The following is an 18935-nucleotide window of genomic DNA, read 5'->3' as shown; positions in this document are numbered from 1 at the left end:
TGGTTTGTGTGAGCAAACACCATGAGCACACACACTCACACACAGTGTTGTACACCCATTCAGAGTTGTGGCTGTGCAAATGTACACCTTTCAAAATAGATCTCTGTGTAAATACCTCATGTTCCTGCTCTTTATTCCAGCTCATAGAAAGACTGCTCATAAGATATTCAAATGACCATCACCCAAGCAGCACCCCTCAACATTTTAAAATCAGGTTAACCGAGGCCTTGTCTACACTACAGGGGAAATTCAATCTAAGCTACGCAATTTGAGTTACGTGAATAGCGTATCTCAAGTCGACGTAGCTTAGATCTGCTTACTGCTGGGTCCACGATACGAGACGTAAACGCTCTTCTGTCGACTCCCCCTCCTCTTCTTGATCCGGTGGAGTACAGGAGTCAATGGCAGAGTGATCGGCGGTCCATTTAGTGGGTCTTCACTAGACCCACTAAATCGACTGCCAATGCATTGATAGCCGGCTGCTCATTAATCCCCAGTAAGCGTAGACAAGCCCTGAGTGCTTGTAAATGTGAAGGTCCAACAGTCCCGAGTAGAGCAGGCAGACGCAGCATGGTTGGCAGGCAGCTCAGGAATCCGGCCACATTCCTGACACCGAGTTGCTGGAATGACCTCAGGCAAATCACTTAGCCTCTCCATGCCTCAGTTTGTCCCTCTGTGAAACGAAGATACTACTAGTTAGCTGCCACTCAAAGGATGGTGAGGGTTCTCTCACCAATATTTGTACAGTGCTTGGAGACAGCAGGTGTTACAGAGTAACCAGTGTGTAGGTAACTCACCCCACATAGTTCTGCCAGCGCACCTTGGAGCTGCTGACATGCTGGAACACAGAACTCTTGGCTTAGTGATGGCTTTGGTGGGATGACTCAGTGATATCACGTGTGCTAGCTCACTAATCTATACGCACGGCACTGCTATATCTAGATGACATTTTCCACAAAGGCAAGTTGTGTGTCTAAGTACTTTACAATAAATATTCACTTAAACCTGCACCTACATCAACACATTTACAGTTTACTTATTTTTTTCAAAAAAGGGTCTGATTTTCTTTAAAATAAACTGAACAATTTCCACACATGCTCAAAATTAGATCCACTGATTGCAACAGAGGCAAAGTCAAGCAAAGTAGCTGGATAACCTCAGCCTTTCCAGATAATTTGAGAACCTGCACACACTCGTCTAGACTTTTTCCTATTCCCTCTCTCGCTGTCATTTGTTTTTCAAGGCCCCATTCCCTGTGAACCCATCCTTGACACCCTCCTTATTATCTGGTGCAGCATGGATTCATTTTAAGTTCAAAACAAGCAGTTACAATACTGAACTTTGTCTGTTCCGACAACAAACACTTAATTTCAGACTGCTTTACCAGGCACTTAAGGGCTTCTGTCCTAGTAACGGAACCGTTTCAAATGTACCATAATACTCAGGCAACTTCACAAAATATGAACCAATCTGGATTATAACTACTGAGAGACGATCCAGAGTCTGGTAACATTCCTCTGCTGAATGCTGATCCCCCCTCTGAGTTGCTGATTTTTCTAATTTTCTTGATAATATGAATTAGCGAGTAACAGGGTGGTGCTGCTTTGAGAAGTTTGTGTGTGAAAAGAATCGCTGTTTGCTTAGGAGGTCTGCTCCCTGTGTAGGGGGGCTGGAACAATGTGTATAGTGGGGGTGTGGAGAACCATTGGACCAAACTGTAAACCCTGTCTATGATGGAAACCACTTCAAGCCATGGGGTGCGGCGGAACCCCCAGCACGCCAAGTTCCAACACCCATGTCCCTCTGTGTATTCAGCCAGATCCACTGATCTCAGTGGCACAAATCAGATTTACTCCTCTTGGCCATGGGTAGCAGAGCATGGGCTGGGTTCTCCTCCTGGGGACTCTGCACACACTGCATGAAAATGCAGTGAGGATTGGGGTCTGTGGACTCCTGGCAGCAAAGGCACAGGGGCTTATTTTATACATTTTCTGACAAGTTCATTATGTAAAAGTGGCGGGTCTTTAGTTTCCTAAAAATGTAAGTGTATTTCTCTTCATTGAGGAACACAGGAATCGCCAACCTCGATCAGACCTGGAGTCCATCTAGTCCAATATCCTACCTCCGACAGGGGCCTGCACCAGATGCTGCAGAGGAAGGTGTAAGAACCCCACAGCAGCAGATGTGGGATACTGCCTTCAACATTACGGCTCATCCTGATCTCTAATCATTAGAGACAGTCTTAAGCTCTGAGGCGCAAGGTTTGATGTCCCTTCTACAGGATTTTTATCATTAATTATAAGTCTGCATATTCTTGATATCCATATAAATGCTCAGTCCTTTTTTGAATCTTAAATTCTTGGCTTCAATGATTTCTTAGGGCAACGAGTTCCACATTTAATCATGTTGTGTTTAATCATAAAGTGTTTCAATTTAATCGGTTTTGATTTGCCCACCATTCCATTTAATTGAATGTCCCCTTGTACTTGTGCTATGAGACAGGAAAAACAGTTCCTGATCTCCCTTCTCTAGACAACTCATCATTCTACATAGTTTTTATCATGTCCCTTCTCACTCATCTCCTTTCTAGCATAGCAGTCACAGTCTTTTCAATCTCTCTTTGTACTAGAGTTTTTCCAGGCCCTTGATAGTTCTTGTTGCCCGTCTCTGAACCCACTCTAGTTCTGCACTATCCCTTCTGAAATGGGGTGGCCAGTTCTACGCGCAGACTTACAGCTGGGGACACACCATTGATTTAAATAAAGGCATTAAAATAGTCTCAATATTATTCAGCATCCCACTCTTCACGCATCCTAACATCTTGCTTGATTGTTAGCAAAAGCTGCGTATTGAGAAGTCTTCACTGAGCTATCCATAATAATGCCCAAGTCCCTTTCTCTGCAGTGCCCTGCCTCGGTTTCTCCTTCTGCTCACGTCCCCTTAAGAACTCCACATCACAGTCCCATGGTAATTAAAACTCTTCCCCTCTGGGGTTCATTTTATTTAGTCCTTACACACATTGGCCTTTCAGGGCCTAATCCCAGATCAATATTTTCTGAGGCTTCTGCCATGTGTAGCACTCCTAACCCCACCTAGCTCCTTTCTGCAATGACTATCCCAGGTCTCTTGTCCTTTCCTCCCTCATCTCCCCAGGCCTGGCCTGAGTTAATCACATGACCTCAGCCATCTGAGGAAGTGAGCTGACCTTGTCACAGGTTAGACTGAAGTCCCATTTTCCCTTAAAGGGGCCAGCCACCCTCTGACAAGTTGAGAAAGTTTATTTAGAACCATGAGAGTGGCAGGAGTAATTTTTTCCCTCCAATTTCCATTACTTTGCCTTTGTCAAAATTAAAAGTAATTTGCCATTGTGTTGCCCACTCATCTAGCTTGTTTAGGTCTCTGAAGTTCCTCACAGACGTCTCTTATCCTAAGTAACTTTGAGTCATCTGCAAATTTTGCTACCTCCCTGCTCACCCCTTTCCCAGATCTTTAATATATTAAGCAACGCTGGAGTAAGTGACCTGCTCCCAAGAGCACACAGGAAGTCTGTGGCAAAGCGGGACTTGAACCCACAGTTCCAAAGTCATAGGCTAGTGTTCTGGACCATCTACCTCCCCTTTCAACTGATTGAAGCCACAACTGCCTCCAGTTAAGACAGCCTTTCCCTACAGCCTCTGGAGATAGCAGTGAGGTACAGATGACTACCGTCTCCCCAGCTGTCTTTGGGGAAGACGGCCACCTCCACTGGGCTCTACAGTTTAGAAACAGAATAAAAGGGGTGGGGGTCAAGGAAACATTGGAGGAGCAGGGAGATTGAGCAGGTGGCAGAGAACAAGAACTAGAGGGGCAGGAGATTATTAGACAGCAGAGACACACAATGTGAGGGAGCAATTCCAGTGGCAGCAAGACCAAGCATAGAGTTTGAGTCACTGTATAAGCACAAGACGCACTTTCACATACTCCCCACAGACTACAGTGGTGCTGTCTGGGAGAGCAGAATTTGGCACATTTGTCAAAGCTTACAAACAAACCAAAAGACATTTCATTTCAAAAAGTATAAAGTGGGACATCAGGTCTGCAATTCTGTGCCAGTCGCTAGGTTCACTTTTTTCTTCTACTAATTTCTAATTTTACAGTACTGCGAAAAAAATTTAAAAATCATTTTTTCCATTATTTTCACTATGAGTCTGTTAAGTAAAATCGAGGTCTTAGTTGTGTGAGAGAGTGCTCAGTTTTGCAGCATCCCAGATACCATCCAATCTTTTCCCACTTATTACAAGAGTTGACAGACTTCAAAAAAATTCTTCCAAATATTGATGCTTCAGGTACATCTGTACATAAGAACACAAGAATGACCATACTGGGTCAGACCAATAGCCCTCTAGTCCAGTGGCCTGTGCCAGATGCTTCAGAAGGAATGAACAGAACAGGGCAATTTATTGAGAGATCCACCCTGTTGTCCAACCCTATCTTCTAACAGTCAGTGATTTGGAGCAGTTAGAGGTTTAGGGACACCCAGAGCATGGGGATGCATCCCTGACCATCTTGGCAAATAGCCACTAATGGACCTATCCTCCATGAACATAGCGAATTCTTTTTTTAACCCAGTTATACTTTCAGTTTTCACAACTTCCCTTGGCAATGAGTTCCACTGGTTGACTGTGTGCTGTGTGAAGAAGTACTTCCTTATGTTTCTTTTAAACCTGCAGTCTGTTAATTTCATTGGGTGCACCCCTGGTTAGTGTGTTACGTGAAGGGGTAAATAACACTTCCCTACTCACGTTCTCCACACCAGCCATGATTTTATAGACCTCTGTCCTCTCCCCCAAGTCGTCTCTTTCCCAAGCTGAACAGTCCCAGTCTTTTTATTCTCTTCTCATACGGAAGCCGTTCCATGCCCCTCATCACTTTTGTTTTCCTTCTCTGAACTTTTTCCAATTCTAATCTACCTTTTGGAGACACGGTGACCAGAACTGCACCCAGTATTCAAGGTGTGGATTTACATAATAGCATTATTATATTTTCTGTCTTTTATTATCTATCCCTTTCCCAATGGTTCCTCACATTGTTCGCTTTTTTGACTGCCATTGCACATTGAGTGGATGTTTCCAGAGAACTATCCACAATGACTCCAAGATTTCTTTGTTGAGTGGGAACAGCTAATTTAGGTCCCATCATTTTGTATGAATCATTGGGATTATGTTTTCCAATGTGCATTCCTTTGCATTTATCAACGTTGGGAAACAAAATGGCAGATGAAATTCGATCACCTAGTTTAGTGAGATCCTTTTGTAACTCCTCGCACTCAGCTTCGAACTTTACTATCTTGAGTAATTTAGTATTGTCTGCAAACTTTGCCACCTCACTGTTTAACTAAAGTGTCCCATCTTTGTAATGTCCACAATAGCATTTCTGCTAAATCTTCTTTATTCCAAGCAGCTGCCAGATCAGATCTGGTATCTGTGTTATATGTGTACTTCTTTTTACATCACATACACCTTAAATTGGTATATGCATGGGACGAGAACCTGGGCTCAGAGGGATAGTTCATCTTGTAATGCTATCTGTTTGAATCCAGCCAATGAATCTCTATAATTGCTAACAGACCAGGCAGTGCTGCGTGGTATTAAATTGCACACGAGAACTTCCCAACTAAACCACTAGAGATGAAGTCTTAGCTACTATGCAGTAAAAGGGCATTTTGCCATTGATTCAGTGGGGCCACGATTTCAGCCTAGATCCTCTTCTGACTTACCCCAGTTTGGCCCAGCTGTTAGGCATGAGAGAGCAATTTAGGCTTCTGTGCTCACCCATTCCTTGGTCTGTCTGCTGAAGATAGTAGTTTCACTAACTCAGGGCAATTGAGGTGGTGGGTTTTGTGGACCTTGAACTGAGATCACCAAATTCCTCCCCACCACACAGTGCAAATATGGACTCTGCATGGGAACAAGTTCACACACGCATCTCATGGGCCTGGTTCGCTAATATCTCATTAATATCGTTCTGCGAAACCCAGGAAGCAACAAAGGAAAACAGCCCTTACATAGGCTCAGTTTTCATCAGTTCTACTCTCCTAGTGGGTGGCAAAGTCATCAGGCACCAGGTAGAAGTATGTTACTGGAATTAACATCTGGGTTGGTTCATATTAGTGTCAACTCCAAAAACAGGGGGGCAGATCTCCACTCTGTGGGATTTCAAATCCCTCTTTCGGTTCATACGGTTCTGCTCTCTATGATTAACCGCTTCCTGAGCTAGCTGCTGAGATGCTCCTTCTTTTACTTGAGTGGAAATCATTAGAGCTGTGTCAGCGCTTTCATAACTGAGGTTAGAACGTGGCTGTAAATAAAGAAGCATCCACTCTAGGCTGGAGCATAGCACATAAGGGAGGTTCTGTGGTCACTGCAATGTAAGTTGCACGAAAGGGCTGCAGCTAATGGACAAATATAAGAAAAATGTACATTGTTGTGCTGTGTGAAGTGCTAACAGCTGCGGTAGCTGCACCCTGAGCAGGACTGCATCCCTGCCCAGTGATCTGACCTGGGTCCTCCCAGAAATGGAGAGACCTTCAGCCGTGCTCTTCATGGGCTGTAAAGGGCAGCCCAGGGCAACTGTGAGAGCACTGGAGTGAGTTGTGAGCTTGGGGAAAGATATTAGGAAAACCTTTTTCACTAGGAGGGTGGTGAAGCACTGGAATGGGTTACCTAGGGAGGTGGTAGAATCTCCTTCCTTAGAGGTTTTTAAGGTCAGGCTTGACAAAGCCCTGGCTGGGATGATTTAGTTGGGGATTGGTCCCGTTTGAGCAGGCGGTTGGACTAGATGACCTCCTAAGGTTGCTTCCAACCCTGATATTCTATGATTCTAACAAGCTCTTGGGACTGGCTGCCCATTGGCACTTCCAGCCTATGGCCAAGGTTCTTTACGTTTCAGGTCCCTCGGATTGGAGAAGGGGCTGTGGCCCAGGGTTCTCGGGGCCCTATAGGCAGCTGGGGAAGGGAAATAGTGGAAGGCCCCTCTCCCACATAACTAGAGTACATCTGTACTCAGTGGTAACAGAGATGCGCTGCTCAATCCCACCAGCTCGTCCAAATGCCAAGGGTTCAGAACTGACCGGGTCGTGCTTGCTGCTAGGGAACATGAGGCGGCTGAGGAAAAGGCACACAACGTCCCAGGAAATGGCTAATGCTTGCTCCTGCTCTGACTGTCATGTGACCCATCTCAGGTAACAGATGTGAAGAGGAAGAATGTCCAGGACGTGTTTGTGTGACCCAGCATTAGCTGGGAGAAGGAAGGAGCCGAGGCCAGGACACAACAGCAGGGTCGTTCCTGTGCTGCAGGGATGGTGAAATCCTCAAGTGCCCAGCCTAGTGTGGCTCCAGGGCCAATTATATTTATTCTGGCCCATGTGATTGACTGTTCTGTGTAATTCCAGGACCGGCACAGAACAATCTGACAGCAAGGCTAGGACTCTGCGCAGAGCTGCAAAGAGCGAATGCTCTGTTTGGCGGTGGTGCATTTCTGGTAGGAATCCTGGAGACAGCTGAGTTACTGCTGCTTGTCAGGCACGCTAGACAGAACTCAGAGGCCGGGTCCTACTGCCATTGAAGTCAATGGCAAGGCTCGCATTAGTTTCAGTGGCTAGGGGATGTGGCCGTATGTTGCAGAAGCCAGGAGCAGCAGCATAAATACAGCAGTGCCCATTAGGAGCTGAGGAAAATCTTAGAAATTCGGTGACAATTTGCTTGGTGTCAGTTACAAACAGCCAGATTTCTCTGCACGGTCTGATCCTGGGGAATGATTCCAACCGCCCTTTAATACCGCGACTGACACTTAGGAGGTGGTTAGTACATGTATCTCAAAGGCCCCTGAAATGCAGCGTTCCTTGCGAGGGCAGCACAGTTATTTCAAATGGTGGCTGCGTGTCCCACATCTCTCTCCTGGCAGGTACAGCCCAGGGCTCAACAAGAGCCTCTGAAATCTGCTCTAGGAATTCCTGTGGGGAAGTTCTCTGGCCTGTGTTATCCAGGAAGTCTGACTAGATGATCACAATGGTCCCTTCTGGCCTTGGAATCTGTGAATCTATAATTCCACTGCTGTTAGTGAAGTTCCTCCTGATTTACGCTGGTGTGAGAGAAGAGTCAGGTTAAAGTAGCTTTTCTGTGTCAGTTAAAGAGGCTAAAGATTGAAAGACACAAATAAAAGATTAATGGAAGTAAACCTTGAGAGGAAAGGAAGGGAGAACAGGGAAGGGCAGAGAAGGAAGGTGGAGTTACTGTGAGGGATTCCTTGGTCTTGCCCTTCATTCTTTACCCTTCCCTGCAGTGTTTCTCCAAAAGTTTTTTTTTTAAAAGATGGGCCTGAACTAGAAATGAGCTCCGTTTCACATGTGTGGGTCCCAGCCACTCCCTGGGGGTATGCACATGTGTGGGTCCCTGTCCCCCTCATTGAAGCAGGTGTGCAGGGTTACTGCCCTGGGAACCGCATGGCACCAGTAGGCGTGGAGTTGGCTGCAGGCGGGGGGCGCAGGCCGGGGCCGGGCTGGCTGCGGGCAGGGCGGGGGGTGCCGGGCAAGGCTGGCTGGAGGCGGGGTGCGGGGCAGGCGGTGGGGTGCGGGGCAGGGTGCGGGACTCGGTGCGGGGCAGGCGGCGGGGTGCAGGGCTCGGTGCGGGGTGCGGGGCTGGCGGCGGGGCTCGGTGCAGGTCGGGGGGTGCAGGGCAGGAGGCGGGGTGCAGGGCTCTGTGCGGGTCAGGGGGGTGCGGGGCTGGCGGCGGGGTGCGGGGCTCGGTGCGGCTGGCGGGGGGTGCGGGGCTCGGTACGGGTCAGGGGGGTGCGGGGCTCGGTACGGGGCTCGGTGCAGGTCAGGGGGGTGCAGGGCTCGGGGCATGGCGGGGCTGGCGGGGAGTGCGGGGCTCGGGGCTGGGCTCAGCACGGGGCTCGGGGCAGGTCAGGGGGGTGCGGGGCTCGGTGAGTGGCGGGGCTGGCGGGGGGTGCGGGGCTGGTGGGGCGGGGTGCAGGGCTCGGGGCGGGGTGCAGGGGGTGCAGGGCAGGAGGCGGGGTGCAGGGCGGGGTGCGGGGCTCGGGGCTGGCGGCGGGGTGCAGGGCTCGGTGCGGGTCAGGGGGGTGCAGGGCTCGGTGCGTGGCGGGGCTGGCGGGGGGTGCGGGGCTCGGTGCGGGTCAGGGGGGTGCGGGGCAGGCGGCGGGGTGCAGGGCTCGGTGCGGGTCAGGGGGGTGCAGGGCTCGGTGCGTGGCGGGGCTGGCGGGGGGTGCGGGGCTCGGTGCGGGTCAGGGGGGTGCGGGGCTCGGGGCGGGGTGCAGGGCTCGGGGCGTGGCGGGGCTGGTGGGGGGGTGCGGGGCTCGGTGCGGGTCAGGGGGGTGCGGGGCAGGAGGCGGGGTGCAGGGCTCAGGGCGGGGCTCGGTGCGGGGTGGGTCAGGGGGGTGCGGGGCTCGGTGCGGGGTGGGTCGGGGGGTGCGGGGCAGGGTGCGGGGCTCGGGGCAGGAGGCGGGGTGCAGGGCTCGGGGCGGGGCTCGGGGCAGGGTTCGGGGCAGGTCAGGGGGGTGCGGGGGCTCGGGGCGGGGTGGGTCAGGGGGGTGCGGGGCTCGGGGCGGGGTGCAGGGCTCGGGGTGGGTCAGGGGGGTGCGGGGCTCGGTGCGGGTCAGGGGGGTGCGGGTCAGGAGGCGGGGCTCGGTGCGGGGTGGGTCAGGGGGGTGCGGGGCGGGGTGGGTCAGGGGGGTGCGGGTCAGGAGGCGGGGTGCGAGGCTCGGTGCGGGGTGGGGTGCGGGGCTCGGGGCGTGGCGGGGCTGGCGCGGGGTGCAGGCCTCGGGGCGGGTCAGGGGTGTGTGGGGCAGGAGGCGGGGTGCGGGGCTGGGTGCGGGGTGGGTCAGGGGGGCTCGGGGCAGGGCAGGAGGCAGGGTGCGGGGCTCGGTGCGGAGTGGGTCAGGGGGCTCGGGGCGGGGTGCGGGGCTCGGGGCGGGGCTCGTCAGGGGGGTGCGGGGCAGGAGGCAGGGTGCGGGGCTCGGTGCGGAGTGGGTCAGGGGGCTCGGGGCGGGGTGCGGGGCTCGGGGCGGGGCTCGTCAGGGGGGTGCGGGGCAGGAGGCGGGGTGCGGGGCTCGGGGCGGGTCAGGGGGGTGCGGGGCTCGGGGCGTGGCGGGGCTGGCGGGGGGTGTGGGGCTCGGGGCGGGGCTCGGGGCGGGTCAGGGGGGTGCGGGGCTCGGGGCGGGGCTCGGGGCGGGTCAGGGGGGTGCGGGGCTCGGGGCGGGGCTCGGGGCGGGTCAGGGGGGTGCGGGGCTCGGGGCGTGGCGGGGCTGGCGGGGGGTGCGGGGCTCGGGGCGGGGCTCGGGGCGGGTCAGGGGGGTGCGGGGCTCGGGGCGGGTCAGGGGGGTGCGGGGCTCGGGGCGTGGCAGGGCTGGCGGGGGGTGCGGGGCTCGGGGCGGGTCAGGGGGGTGCGGGGCTCGGGGCGGGGTGCGGGGCTCGGCTCGGGGCGGGTCTGGGGGGTGCGGGGCAGGAGGCGGGGTGCGGGGCTCGGGGCGGGTCAGGGGGGTGCGGGGCTCGGGGCGGGTCAGGGGGGTGCGGGGGGTGCGGGGCTCGGGGCGGGTCAGGGGGGTGCGGGGCTCGGGGCGGGTCAGGGGGGTGCGGGGCTCGGGGCGTGGCGGGGCTGGCGGGGCTCGGGGCGTGGCGGGGCTGGCGGGGCTCGGGGCGTGGCGGGGCTGGCGGGGCGGGGCTCGGGGCGGGGGGCGGGGCTCGGGGCGTGGCTCGGGGCGGGTCTGGGGGGTGCGGGGCAGGAGGCGGGGTGCGGGGCTCGGGGCGGGTCAGGGGGGTGCGGGGCTCGGGGCGGGGTGCGGGGCTCGGGGCGGGTCTGGGGGGTGCGGGGCAGGAGGCGGGGTGCGGGGCTCGGGGCGGGTCAGGGGGGTGCGGGGCTCGGGGCGTGGCGGGGCTGGCGGGGGGTGCGGGGCTCGGGGCGGGTCAGGGGGGTGCGGGGCTCGGGGCGGGTCAGGGGGGTGCGGGGCTCGGGGCGGGTCAGGGGGGTGCGGGGCTCGGGGCGTGGCGGGGCTCGGGGCGGGTCAGGGGGGGCGGGGCTCGGGGCGGGGGGCGTGGCTCGGGGCGGGTCTGGGGGGTGCGGGGCAGGAGGCGGGGTGCGGGGCTCGGGGCGGGTCAGGGGGGTGCGGGGCTCGGGGCGGGGTGCGGGGTGCGGGGCTCGGGGCGGGGTGCGGGGTGCGGGGCTCGGGGCGGGTCTGGGGGGTGCGGGGCAGGAGGCGGGGTGCGGGGCTCGGGGCGGGTCAGGGGGGTGCGGGGCTCGGGGCGTGGCGGGGCTGGCGGGGGGTGCGGGGCTCGGTGCGGGTCAGGGGGGTGCGGGGCGCGGGGTGCGGGGCTCGGGGCGGGTCAGGGGGGTGCGGGGCAGGAGGCGGGGTGCGGGGCTCGGGGCGGGTCAGGGGGGTGCGGGGCTCGGGGCGGGGTGCGGGGTGCGGGGCTCGGGGCGGGTCTGGGGGGTGCGGGGCAGGAGGCGGGGTGCGGGGCTCGGGGCGGGTCAGGGGGGTGCGGGGCTCGGGGCGTGGCGGGGCTGGCGGGGGGTGCGGGGCTCGGTGCGGGTCAGGGGGGTGCGGGGCGCGGGGTGCGGGGCTCGGGGCGGGTCAGGGGGGTGCGGGGCAGGAGGCGGGGTGCGGGGCTCGGGGCGGGTCAGGGGGGTGCGGGGCGGGGCTCGGGGCGGGGCGGGGCTGGCGGGGGGTGCGGGGCTCGGTGCGGGTCAGGGGGGTGCGGGGTGCGGGGCTCGGGGCGGGTCAGGGGGGTGCGGGGCGGGGTGCGGGGCTCGGGGCGGGTCAGGGGGGTGCGGGGCGGGGCTCGGGGCGGGGCGGGGCTGGCGGGGGGTGCGGGGCTCGGTGCGGGTCAGGGGGGTGCGGGGTGCGGGGCTCGGGGCGGGTCAGGGGGGTGCGGGGCGGGGCTCGGGGCGGGGCGGGGCTGGCGGGGGGTGCGGGGCTCGGTGCGGGTCAGGGGGGTGCGGGGTGCGGGGCTCGGGGCGGGTCAGGGGGGTGCGGGGCTCGGGGCGGGGTGCGGGGCTCGGGGCGGGTCTGGGGGGTGCGGGGCAGGAGGCGGGGTGCGGGGCTCGGGGCGGGTCAGGGGGGTGCGGGGCTCGGGGCGTGGCGGGGCTGGCGGGGGGTGCGGGGCTCGGGGCGGGTCAGGGGGGTGCGGGGCGGGGCTCGGGGCGGGGCGGGGCTGGCGGGGGGTGCGGGGCTCGGTGCGGGTCAGGGGGGTGCGGGGCGGGGTGCGGGGCTCGGGGCGGGTCAGGGGGGTGCGGGGCTCGGGGCGTGGCGGGGGGTGCGGGGCTCGGTGCGGGTCAGGGGGGTGCGGGGTGCGGGGCTCGGGGCGGGTCAGGGGGGTGCGGGGCTCGGGGCGTGGCGGGGGGTGCGGGGCTCGGTGCGGGTCAGGGGGGTGCGGGGCGGGGTGCGGGGCTCGGGGCGGGTCAGGGGGGTGCGGGGCGGGGCTCGGGGCGGGTACTCACGGGGCGGGCGGCGCGGGGCAGCAGCGCTCGGAGCAGCCCCAGCAGCAGGGCGCCGCCCAGGCCCAGCAGAGCGGCCGGGGACCCGGCGGGCGGCAGCCCCAGGAGCGCCAGGAGCCCCAAGGCCAGGGCCAGGGCCAGGCCCAGCGGCGGCGGCGGGGCCCGCACCATGGCGGCGGCGGCGCGCGGCGCGGGGCGGGGCGGGGCGGAGTGAGGTCACTTCCGGGCCGGCCGGGCCCCTCAGCCCGCGGCGGGAAGGCGGGTCGCACAGTGGCCGGCGCCGGGCGAGCCTCGCGGACACGCGGCTCCTGCAGGTAACTCCGGGCGGGCGGGCGAGACCGGGCGGCGCTTCCGCGAGCACCGAGCCGCCGGCAGGGGATGGAGCCGCCGCCGCCGCGCGGGAGACAGAGACACGCGCCCAGAGAGAGAGAGAGAGAGAGAGAGACTCACACACACACACACACACACACACACACACACAGAGAGACGCGCACACACACCACAGCACGGACAGAGAGACGCGCGCACACACACACAGACGCGCGCGCGCGCACAGCACACGCACACCACAACACGCACAGAGGCGCACACGCCACAACACGCACAGAGAGGGGCGCGCACACACACACCACAGAGAGAGACGCGCGCACACACCACAACACGCACAGAGAGGGGCGCGCGCACACGCCACAACACGCACAGAGAGGGGCGCGCACACGCACCACAACACGCACAGAGAGGCGCACACGCCACAACACGCACAGAGGCGCACGTACACACACGCACACGCCACAACACGCACAGAGAGGCGCACACGCCACAACACGCACAGAGGCGCAGGTACACACACGCACACGCCACAACACGCACAGAGGCGCGTGCGCACACGCTACAACATGCACAGAGAGGCGCACACACACACACGCCACAAGACTCACAGAGAGGCGCGCGCGCGCACACACACACGGCACAACACGCACAGAGGGGGCGCACGCGCACCACAACAGGCACACACAGCGAGAGAGAGACACACGCACCACAACACGCACAGAGAGGGGCGCGCACACACACACCACAGAGAGAGACGCGCGCACACACCACAACACGCACAGAGAGGCGCGCGCACACGCACACGCACCACAACACGCACAGAGAGGCGCGCGCGCTCACGCATCACAACACGCACAGAGAGGCGCGCGCGCACACGCACCACAACACGCACAGAGAGGCGCGCGCGCACACGCACCACAACACGCACAGAGAGGCGCGCGCGCACACGCACCACAACACGCACAGAGAGGCGCGCGCGCACACGCACCACAACACGCACAGAGAGGCGCGCGCGCACACGCACCACAACACGCACAGAGAGGGGCGCGCACACGCACCACAACACGCACAGAGAGGGGCGCGCACACGCACCACAACACGCACAGAGAGGGGCGCGCACACGCACCACAACACGCACAGAGAGGGGCGCGCACACGCACCACAACACGCACAGAGAGGCGCGCGCACACACACACCACAGAGAGAGACGCGCGCACGCGCCACAACACGCACAGAGAGGCGCGCGCACACACACACCACAGAGAGAGACGTGCGCACGCGCCACAACACGCACAGAGAGGCGCGCGCGCACACGCGCCACAACACGCACAGAGAGGCGCGCGCGCACACGCGCCACAACACGCACAGAGAGGCGCGCGCGCGCACACGCGCCACAACACGCACAGAGAGGCGCGCGCGCGCACACGCGCCACAACACGCACAGAGAGGCGCGCCGCGCACACGCGCCACAACACGCACAGAGAGGCGCGCGCGCACACGCGCCACAACACGCACAGAGAGGCGCGCGCGCACACGCACCACAACACGCACACACACACAGCGAGAGAGAGACGCGCACACAGGCGCTGGGGGCCTTTCCAGGTCGGGCCTGGTGGAGAAATGAAGGTCAGACAGGGCGATGCCACCTGCGCCCCGCTCTGGCAGCGAGCCGGCCGGGAGGGGCGTGCGGAGGGAGCTGGCTGTTGTCCCTGGTGACGGGTGGGCTGGCACCACTTGTGCGTCCCTGGCAGCGTGATGTGGAGACACACGCAAGCAAGGGCACCTCCTTACGAGGCCCAGGCTGCCTCCATCCCACGCCCCTGCTCTGATAGGCCGATGATGCAGTTCTGAGGCGGGCACGTCACCTCGTCAGATGCCGAGGGCTGGCTCCGCCTGGCCCCTTGCCAGCCCAGGGTGTGCGCTCGGGATGCTGCTTGTGCTGAAATGTGGCCGGGCAGGTTTAAAGGACTCTGCTTTGTCTGAGCCTTGTGCTGAGTGCTTGGGGTGTGTAGCCAGCCCAGACCGGATCTCTGCAGTGTGTCGCTGGAACCAGAAAGTCGGATGCCAAGGGACTGTTGCTGATCCAAACAAAACACACTCATGTCTCCCATTGACTTCATTTATACCTGTGTTAGGGAGAGGGGAAATGCTGCCACACCAGAATTCCCCCCTCACTCACACCAGCAGCCATGGTTAATACCCACATTGTGCGGGGAGATGACTACGCCAGGTGTAAAGGGGGTGGAGAATCAGGCCCAGTGGATGTAGTGCATGGGTTAGTGTCAGAGTAGGGGCACCAGCCCTGTGTCCTGAGTAACTTTATGCAGGAGACGAGACTTTTTTTTTTTTTTAATGGGAAATAGTGGCAAGCATCAAGGGCAGAGCCTGGCCCTAAATGGACGAGGTTTAATTTATATTATTATCCTCTTTGATACAGTACTTTTAAATAGATCTTCCAATGTATTTCCCTCATTTTGTTAAATTAAAAAAAAATCTACACAACCTGAACCTGTTAAACGTTATTAGTTTATGAATATGTAAATATTTTTGCCATTTTTGACCATTTTTCACCCTTATTAATCACAAAACAATTAATGATACATAGCATTTCTCCTACCAGGATCTTTATTAATATTTACTAATTAAGCCTCCCGATAAGCATCTGTGAAATTAGGAAGTTTATTGACCCCATTTTATGGACGGGTAAACTGAAGCACAGAAATTTGTATTGATTTGCTCAAGGTCAGACACCAAGTCATTGATGAAGCTGGGAATGGAATTCAGGTCTGTCTCCTTAACTAGCCCCTAGACAGCACTGGGTTTCCTGTATGAACCAAGTTTACAACTGAAGAAAAGAGGGCCCAGGTTTTCACTGCTTCTTCAGGTGACTTGGTGCTGGAAATCTAACAATCACTGCTACACTTTCACACAATTTGTGTTCCAGGCCTTGTCTACACTACAGAGGTAAGTCGACCTAAGTTACGCAACATACCTTAGGTCAACTTACTGTGGTGTCTACACCACCCTGGGTTGACGGGAAAGCGATCTGCGGTCAATTTTGTGGGTCTTCTCTAGACCTGCATTGATCACCATGGTGTTGATCCTGGGTAAGGGTAGACATGCCCCCAGTCTGTTCTGTATAAGGACTTGTCTACATTAGGGATTTTTTACGTGAGAATGGCTGCCTTGGTGCAGCTAAACTTGTGCAACCCCCCCCACTGTAAATACACTGCACCAATGGGATTTCCCCTAATCTGAAACTGGGATAATTGCACTGGTGTAAACCCTGTCCAACCAATGCAGTCAACTATTATAACTGACCTGGTAGAACATATGAAATCACTACTAGTAAAGTTTGCAGATAACATACAAATTGGTGGTGTGGCAAATATTGATGGGGTCAGGTCAGTTATAGAGGCTGATCTGGACTTCTTGGTAAGGTGGCTCATTTGAACAACGTGTTTTAATATAGCCAAATCCACATAGGAACAAAGACTGTAGGTCAGAGCGAGTATCCTGGAATGCAGTGACACCAACAAGGACGTAGAGGTCACGACAGATAGCCAATGAGCATGAGTCCGGTACATAAGAAGGTTAATGCAATCCTGGGTGTATAAGCAGGAGTAGGGATGTGCTATTACCTCTGTAACAGCACTGGCAAGATCATTACTGGAATAGTGTGTCCAGTTTTGGTGACCACACTTCAAAAACCATGTTGAAAAATAGTAAAAGAGCTACAAAAATGATTCCACTTCTAGAAAACCTACCTGATATGAGAGACATAAGAAGCTTGATCTATTTAGTTTATCCAAGAGTTGGTTAAGAGGGGACTTGATCACAGTCTACATCTACCTACCTGGGAAGAGATTTCTGATGGAAGAGGGCTATTTCATCTAGAAGAAAAAGGCCTAACAAGATCCAATGGTTGGAAATTGCAGCTAGAACTTTATTTCAGACTGGAAATAAAGTGCACATTTTTGATACTGAGGTAATTGACTACTGGAACAACGTACCTAGGGCTGTGGTGGATTCTCCATCACCTGCAGTCTTTAAATCAAGACTGGCTGTGTTTCTATTAGACATGTTCAGCCAGAAGTTATGGGCTTGCTGCAGAAGTTACAGAGTGAGGTCTGCTGGCCTGTGTAATGGAGAAAGTCAGACAAGATGATCATAATGGTCCCGTCTGGCCTGAACATCTCTGAATCTACACTGGGGCTTTGCACCAGTGCTGCACAGCTGCATTAGGGCTTTGCACCACTGCTGCACATCTATGCTAAGGTGCAACCGGTGTAAACATTCTTAGTGCTGGCCTCTGGTTTGCTAAGTCCATTTTGTGCTACTTGAGCAGAACAAAGTTGACATAAACTGGCACATGGAGAACCCCCCACACAGGGGAGCTCTTTGATGGCCTAGCTCTGCTGGCCCAGGAGGAGGCTGTCACCACAATCTCCCCGTGCCTGGTATAGGGGGAAGGTGTGTCAGGTTGTGCCTGGGCAGGCAGGGAGTAGCAGAATGGAGCTCTGTGGGTTCAGCTCTTCACTGGCATCCCATCACTCAGAGACCTGTGGCATAAATTACAGGTGCTTCTCAGCAGCTCTGATTTACACCAGGGCTTGGTGGTATGCATCCGGAAAGCTGCCACCAGCCTCCTGACACAGAAACTTGGACTCAGCTGAGAATCTAACCCTTTATATAAACAAACAGTAAGATGTTAATTAGGCAGAGAATGCATATTCCATCCACGTTTTCATGGCTGCAAAGGCTTCTTCAGAGTAATCCTGGATCTCTCTATGTAGTTAGGGACTTAAAAACAACAACTGGTAAATATGTACCTATGTCTAGAGATAGCAGAATCTCAGCTACATTGATGTATGTTTCTGTAACTAAATACACAGTGATCCTAATAGAGCAGAGGAGCCCTTCCATTGATATGGGTTTATCTGGTGTGTTTAATCCCCTTCCTGTCTTTGAGCTTTTAGGGCAGGGACTAAAATATGCTACATCAATAAGCCTTCTTTAAATTTGAATGAGTTAAAGGGTGCTGCGTTTTTACTTATATACAGAATGAAGGGGAAACATCTTTAACTTTTGAGGTCTACTCAAGCCTTTTCAATATGTCACAATATCCTCACTGCATTAAGTTCCTATATTATATTCAGTCTTTTCAGGGGTGTGAGTACTGGTACTTACATTTTTCCAAATATAAGTACTTTCAGTTTCTCTTGTGCAGAGATGGATTTGCCTGAATTACTTTTGGTTTTAATTTAGCTATCAGGTGCAGAGGGAATACTTTCTTCATTTGGACTAATTCATTGAACGTTGAGAAACTGATGGGGAATTGAAAAAAAACAGAAAATCTTGTTTTCGTCATCTCATCATTGAATAAAGACAGGTGGGAGACTAGCTCTAAAAGCGTTGAAGCATGTGGGGCCAGATGATCATAGGGATTTGGGCACCTAAGGATACAGACAAGCACCTAGACAGGTTTCCGAGTAACAGCTGTGTTAGTCTGTATTCGCAAAAAGAAAAGGAGTACTTGTGGCACCTTAGAGACTAACACATTTATTTGAGCGTAAGCTTGCTCACGAAAGCTTATGGTCAAATAAACTGGTTAGTCTCTAAGGTGCCACAAATACTCCTTTTCTTTTTGACAAGCACCTAGTGGATTTTCAGAAGCACCTGTGGTTAGGTGCCTAACCCCCTTTGATTTCCACTCCCATTGATTCCAATGGGAGTTAGGCACTGAACTTGCTTATGTGCTTTTGAAAATCCCAGTAGGTACCAGTGTGCATCTTTAGGCATCTAAATACCATTGACAGTGTGGCCCGTGGTGTCAAGAAAGTCAGTTCTCTAGCTACCGTGACTATTTCCTTTGTTTAATAAATCAGTTAATTTTAAATGCAAAACATTTTTTTTCTCGTGTATTGAAGGACATTTAAGATAATTTTTTAACTAATAAAAATAAAAATGCTGTCTTTCTACATTTTTAATTGAATTTCAGTTTCCAGGGCAGCTTGACACAAATCCCAAGTAAACAATTACCATCTAGGAAATCAGAAATGTGTTATTCACCAATTTCTAACATAATAAAAAAGTAAAAAATTAAGAATCTGAAAAAAG

At 55.9% G+C, this 18935-nt stretch overlaps 2 protein-coding genes across 3 annotated transcripts in view; one reads left to right on the top strand and one right to left on the bottom strand.

Moving 5' to 3' along the window:
* LOC311526413 (D-beta-hydroxybutyrate dehydrogenase, mitochondrial-like) overlaps window positions 1–12671 on the bottom strand; it is a 49039-nt gene extending 36368 nt beyond the window's left edge. For both annotated transcript variants that reach the window (XM_084639420.1, XM_084639421.1), the window contains exon 1: window positions 12489–12671. In XM_084639420.1, the coding sequence (XP_084495546.1) occupies window positions 12489–12656 (168 nt within the window). In that variant the 5' untranslated portion in view covers window positions 12657–12671. The remainder of the gene's footprint in view (window positions 1–12488) is intronic.
* Window positions 12672–12713: 42 nt separating this feature from the next.
* Window positions 12714–18935, top strand: part of BDH1 (3-hydroxybutyrate dehydrogenase 1) — a 44482-nt gene continuing 38260 nt past the window's right edge. Inside the window, exon 1 of the mRNA XM_084638961.1 lies at window positions 12714–12799. The gene's annotated coding sequence lies outside the window, so the exon portion shown is untranslated. The remainder of the gene's footprint in view (window positions 12800–18935) is intronic.

This window comes from Lepidochelys olivacea, assembly GCF_965140295.1.
Source record: "Lepidochelys olivacea isolate rLepOli2 genome assembly, chromosome: 9".
Taxonomy (NCBI): Eukaryota; Metazoa; Chordata; order Testudines; family Cheloniidae; genus Lepidochelys; species Lepidochelys olivacea.
Note: the sequence above shows the minus strand (reverse complement) of the source record. Positions and strands in the feature narration are given on the sequence as shown.